This window comes from Trichoplax adhaerens, genomic scaffold (genome assembly GCF_000150275.1).
Source record: "Trichoplax adhaerens TRIADscaffold_99 genomic scaffold, whole genome shotgun sequence".
Taxonomy (NCBI): Eukaryota; Metazoa; Placozoa; class Uniplacotomia; order Trichoplacea; family Trichoplacidae; genus Trichoplax; species Trichoplax adhaerens.
This window is the reverse complement of record NW_002061034.1, coordinates 12,353-18,820: the sequence shown is the minus strand read 5'-3', so window position 1 is coordinate 18,820 and position 6,468 is coordinate 12,353. Positions and strand designations below refer to the sequence as shown.

The 6,468-nt window shown below is 32.0% G+C and overlaps 1 protein-coding gene across 1 annotated transcript; it reads right to left on the bottom strand.

Annotated features, from left to right (window-relative positions):
- Positions 1 to 1,860: 1,860 nt before the first annotated feature.
- On the bottom strand, positions 1,861 to 5,159 carry TRIADDRAFT_62520 (uncharacterized protein; the record flags this gene model as incomplete). The annotated part of the gene is made up of 4 exons (XM_002118446.1): positions 1,861 to 1,939; positions 2,216 to 2,604; positions 3,181 to 3,274; positions 4,384 to 5,159. The coding sequence occupies 4 exons, from the start codon at positions 5,157 to 5,159 to the stop codon at positions 1,861 to 1,863; spliced, it is 1,338 nt and encodes a 445-aa protein (XP_002118482.1).
- Positions 5,160 to 6,468: the final 1,309 nt, after the last annotated feature.

The following is a 6,468-nucleotide window of genomic DNA, read 5'->3' as shown; positions in this document are numbered from 1 at the left end:
TATCAGTTATTACTATTATAGTTATTTTCAACGTTTTTGTTATGTTTTATGGCTGGGAAAAAAGCCTTTCAGTGAAATGAAAAACGAGTACATACAGTACAGTATATGAGAGTATCGTTTTACAAATGAAAAAGAAGATGAATGGTATTTTTCTAATTGCTATGGCTATTGCAATTATTTTGAATATTAGTCGCTATTTTAAGATAGGAATAAGTCTGTCAGCCAATTGAAATACATGTATCGTTCAGCATTTCTAATATAGCTCCTACAACTGCAACTGGAAGTTAAGTTTGCAACACAGATTATGCAACCCTAGATAATTTTGTACATAGTGTACTGCATGAAGTCATTGCATGCAATTTTTAACTGCAGTAATGAAGGTACTGACTATGTTAACCTTAGATGGATAAAGTTGTGTTTTTAATAAACTTAGCTCAACATAAGTATTGCAACAGCAGCTCCTGTATATGTATGTTACATCTACAGCTGCTCTGTACGTAGTGTACTACATGAAGTCATTGCATACAATTTTTAACTGCAGTAATGAAGGTACTGATTATGTTAACCTTAGATGGATAAAGTTGTGTTTTTAATAAACTTGGCTCAACAGCAGCTCCTGTATATGTATGTTACACCTACAGCTGCTCTATTGCTGCAATTCATTCTTTTTTTGTATTAGTCCATCTAGAATACTATCTATCGCTGTAGAAAGTGAAGATGTTAACCTTTTATCGTCATAATTTAGCTACCAAAAATAATTTTTATTGAAATTTGCTATTAGCAATCAAGATTAGTCATTATGAATATAATCATTATCAATTAGTCATTAAACATCAAGACTTAGTCACTATGAATATCACTAGCTTCGTAATACCCGTTGTAAAAACGGGCACTAGTCGAATCTACCTTTGCTTACCACGCTTCGCCATACAGATTATGACTTTGTGTTTACTGGGCGTACGCCTGATTTACACTCCGTAAAAATGTAGTAATTGATGAAATTTTAACTTTCCATGTGCAAAATAGTAATGCCAATCTATCGCAATTGATGATACAGTAGTAGTACAGCTCTGACAACAGAAAGAGAGGACAGTCTAAATTATATACTCGTATATTGTATATATATATTATCATCTACGCTGGAAAAGAAGTGCAGTACACTACGCACTCCGAGTATTTTGCTAGACATTTTATTATCACTAGTACAAACTCCCGTCGCTTTGCTGACGGTTTACGATAGTGTATCGATTTGTTAATAATTAACAGATAGTATTACCATTCGACATTATATATATCCCGGTAATAGCCGGGCACTACTATATTCACAACTATGCTTCTAGAATACTACTTTTCAATGATGCATTCACCGATGAAACCTTATTACAGTCTTTGATAATAATTCGGCAATTATAATATCTGCCCTACATATCCTAATGTGAAGAATAATGCTACTGGACAGATCAAAGTTATATCAACCATTGCTGAGTAGTAATATGACAATTACTCCTTTACATATCACAAATTCATAATGCAATAAAATTTGAAATTAAATTTTGATATTTTGTAAATATGAACTTAATAACATAACATTTAGTTTTGAAATCGACTCAACAACATAAATGATGTTTTTATTTGTAAGAATGATTAATAATTATTAGTAAGAATAATATCTATTCGAAATTAATACAGTAATTCTGTTCCATCATGACCAATAATTTTTTCAATAACACAAATTTTGTAGGTAATTTTGCTTCAATATTGAAGTAAAGCTACTACTAAGAGCAGTATATTTCGAAAATTAATTAAATAAATTTTATCTTATTCAAGCAATAATTCTATTTGGTCATTACTGATAACGAATTATACTGTAGTTTGGAGACGTTGCTTTTGCTGGTTATTGTCAAAATTAAAATTAAAATTATTAACATTACGATCCTTTCTATAATCGCAATATTTTATATTTGAGTTGACAATAGTTTGGATATTGTCATTATTCGATGGCGGTATAAAAAAACACCAAAATAAAGTTAATGCTAAAGTTATCATTAATACATGATATCCATTTATGGATGGACAAAAAATAATTCCGATGATTGATATACTAGCTAAACCGATAAATAATTTAAATTTAAAACCGCCCTGGTATATATCAATATTTGATTCATTGTGATTATTATACAACTTATCTAAGCATGTTTTAGGAATTATTCTATACCTTTGATCGCGAAATTCATAATTCGTATCTACTAAACTATTTCTGGCTTCGCGTAAAGCAGCTTTAGCTCGTGCTAGCAGTGCATCAAACTTTTCACCGAAGCTATGAAAAGCCACATTTATATCATCACCTTCAAACGAATAGTTTATCCCCATATAGGCCTTTGAAGTTGATGTAATGAGTACGTTCTTTTTATGTAACTCCTCGAATTTCTTAATGTAGTCTTGACTTAACTCACATAATACGTTTGGCACGTCGACTTTTACAGTCTTACCGATTATTTCATAAGGAATGTCAAAGCATCCTCTTTTACTTAATTCATTTTCTCGGAGCTGATCTATTCTATTAATTATACAATTTGATAAATGACTATTCCTTTTGTTATATGTCTTAATTGAGTTATAAATAAGGTAAGAAATCCACGGTATTATTAAGAAATATATTAAATCTAGTCGAAAATATGCGAATAATAATAAAGTTAATAAATAGCTTATATATATAACTATTGCAACTGGAAAACAGTAAGTGCAAAATATCAGTACTGAAATAATATGTTTGATGATTGGGTATTTGTCTATACTTGAATTTAACTTATGGCGATAATAGCTTCCGTGCATATCCGCTGCATTATAAGCAAATCGTATCAACCCCCAATTCTTCAAAAACGACCAGGCTTTCTGTACGAAATTAGAACCTGATGCACAATTTCTATCATGTTTGTTATGAAGAAGTTTCAGCTCATATGCTTGAAATGATTGATGTGATTTTTCGTTATTTATACATATAAAGAGCATCATATGTGCAAACCATAATACCAATAAGATTGCACAACTGTAAAATATATGTTTAGCCATGTACAATGAATTCTCTGGAAGGTTTACGGAAGGTCCAAAAATAGCCAAAATAGGTATTAATAGTAGTGGTAGAAAAATTAAAAAAATCTTTTTCCTGTGTATCACACATACATATTTAATTAGCCATCCACCGCTCAGATGCATGAAACTAGTGTTATCATCCTTGTAGATAGCCGTATATTTTTCATGAGATGAGCCTTCATGACTATCCAAAAAGAAATAAAAATTGCATCAGTGATGTTGCAGAGTAACTTTTGCATAGCTATTGTAACATATTTCTTTAAGATAACTTATCTAAGAATATGTTTATATTAATGTATCCACGACGTTTTACATATTTTAATAGATAACTGCATGGGTGTATGACGTTATCTATAAACTGATAATTAATGTTTATGTAGATTTGTATAAATTGACTGACTTTTCAATGAAGTTCGGATTCAGTTTATCTAAAAAGAGACTGGTGGTATTACTGTTCCTCCTCATGATAGGAGATCGTAAGTACTTACAATCGTACTGTAGATCAATATCAAAGAGGACAAACCTGACAGTGGACTCATAATGTGCGATTTCTATAATAGTTTTACTTTTTCTTGTTACGGATGAGTAGTACTTGTATTTCGATTTATAACAGTGCATATACGTGTATACCGTTATAATTATTGGAAATAGTAAAAAGAGCTGCTTTTTAATATTTCCTAGAAAGAATGTAATTACGAGAATGATTCTAGTATTATATTTGTTTCAAATATTTTTCAATACATGCATAATATGAATAAAGAAGACCTTGTGGGGTGCGTGAATTATTATGACTATGTTACGAAGTAACTTTTGCGTAGCTATCGTAGTAACATAGATTCCATAAAAAATTTATCTAAAAATATATTTACATATCGTTATCTATTACGCTTTATATATTTTTAATAGATAACGGCTCGGTTTTCTAATATTACCTATAAACTGATCATTAATGCTTATAGCGATTTATTATAAATTAACTGACTTTTCAATTAATTTTGGGTTCAGTTATGTCTAAGAGAGACTAGTGTTGAGTTTCTGTTTCTCCTGGCGATGGGAGATCGTTAGTATATTTAGTGTCGCACTGTAGGTTAAATGTCAGGGGGATAAACCTGACGGAAGAAATTATACAGTTATACTGAAAAATATGCTGTATGTTACAGGATAGCGGTTTCACAAAAATCTACAAATATATCTCTACATCAAGAATAATTCGCTCCCCGAATTATTCTTTTAAGTAATTTACTGAATAAATGCAAATAGATACCGGTAATATTGTAATTATTAGGTACTTACTATTCTCGAATTGGCGTCTCTGGTAATAGATATTGCCAAAATGCGTACACTACCATAAAGGCTATTATCAAAACTAGGATGTTTTCAAATATTAAATTAGGTTTTTGGTTGAAGAACTGACTATTATCGGATTGCCAATGATTATTTTCTATTCCATACGATGTATATGATCCATAGGGTGAAGCATCCGTTTGGCTAATAGAGAAGAAGTAACAAAGATTATCTTCGAAGACACAAATGGAATCCAAGTGAGATATACGACCATAGGTTTCGTTTAGATTACGTAAAGGAAGCTTTTTTTGAATTGTTAAGTGGCGTAATCGATCTGATTTAATGCTTGTCGGTATCATTTTAATTGCTGGAAACATATCAAATTCCATGAAACTTGCAGTAGATAATAATACAGTTGGAATATATCTCATTATAGCTACAAATACTGTCATGTTTTTAACAACGTTATTGCCTGAACTGGAGTTAAATTGAATCTTTACATGTAACTCGATTATCCTAGATGTGAGCGGGCCATCATTTTCGTACTTTTTTTCCGTCATTTCTATTTTCTTAGTAGCAAGTAACGTCGTTATCTGCGATATGAACCACTCATAATTATCGTACATATTTTCTGTCTTTATTATCTTCTGAGTCTGAATTAATATCAAATCTCTTAATGAATTATTATCAATATCGTTGGGAGAATAGGAAACTGGTGGGCCATTTACTTGAGGGCTAGCAAGACATAAAATCAGAATTACTGGATGTAAATTTTTGGAAAGCATTATTTGAAAATTGAGCAATTGGCGTGAAGACACACATGCGCCGCTTTATAAATACTGTACCGTACATTAAGTTTAATTTTTCCCGCCGAATCTTTCACGCTAATGTTGAGCAATTGGCGGTGGGCGCCGCTTTATAAATGCTGTACCGTACATTAAGTTTAATTTTTCCCGCTAATGTTGCCAGGGGCAACGAGTACTGTGCTGCTAGACCTGTCAGAGAGAGGTTCGGTTCTGAAACAGTGCTGCACAATTTATAATAGACCACTATTATATGGGCGTGGCAAGTCCTCTCAAATGATTGAAAGACGTTCTCAGCTATACTGTATTGTGTTGCCTTCAATTTGGCTCCAAGTCCATACAGACAGATCAGTACAACCTTGAGCAATGGCTTTTGATATTTTAATTACTTTTATCGAAGTATTGAATAATTCTATTTCTTTCAAATTTCGAATACAAACTATCAGTCGCCATTCCATGTACGGTCGCTCCAAACTATTTTACAAGTCACGTCGTAATACCGATCTTATAGTCCAGTATACAGTATAGTATAATGTCTATTTTTTTAAACATTTAACCTAATTAAACAAAACTTAGCGAAGATGGCTGGGTTACAATCAAGATTTAACTTCAATCTACTACTACGGACTATTAGTCTTCGAAGTCCCCAGTACTGTATAGCAATATTATTATTTTCGCATTAGATATTTAAATAAAAGTATAAATGAAATGTAGTGCTATCTTTAAAACCAAAGATGTACCGTTGAAAGACGTAACATTACTGAATGTAGAATTCCACCCACTATCTGGTACAGTGTTTGTATCTTGTCACATGCTGGTGCTGTTGAGTCAAGAATTGTACCAAGTTTTTCATATTTCTTTAGCAGATCTAATGGTATACAGTACTCTGCGTGGTTATAACTTCTGTGCAAGTTTACCTCTTAAAAGTCCGTGAGTATACTTTGTGCTGTTGATATACCTGGCTGCAGCTAGAGTGACCAGATTTTGATGCAGCATGTGTTGGTATACCTGCACACTATCTGATTGACTTGGTACTAGGCCAACGTAAGGTTACCCTAATATTATCATAGCTTATCCTTTAATAAGATAATAGCAGGTTTAAAATTATAGTTCTGACTGATATCTTACGCTCTTCATGTTTAACTTATATCTGTGTCTTCGCATGTAAAACGTCAGTCTAGATCTACACGCATACTTGGCCAAAAGGAAAAAAATGGAATATTGCAATTACAAGTAATTAAGTAAATGGCTGTTCTGTGATTTGTATGTGGTCATAGTTGATCAGTCCTTG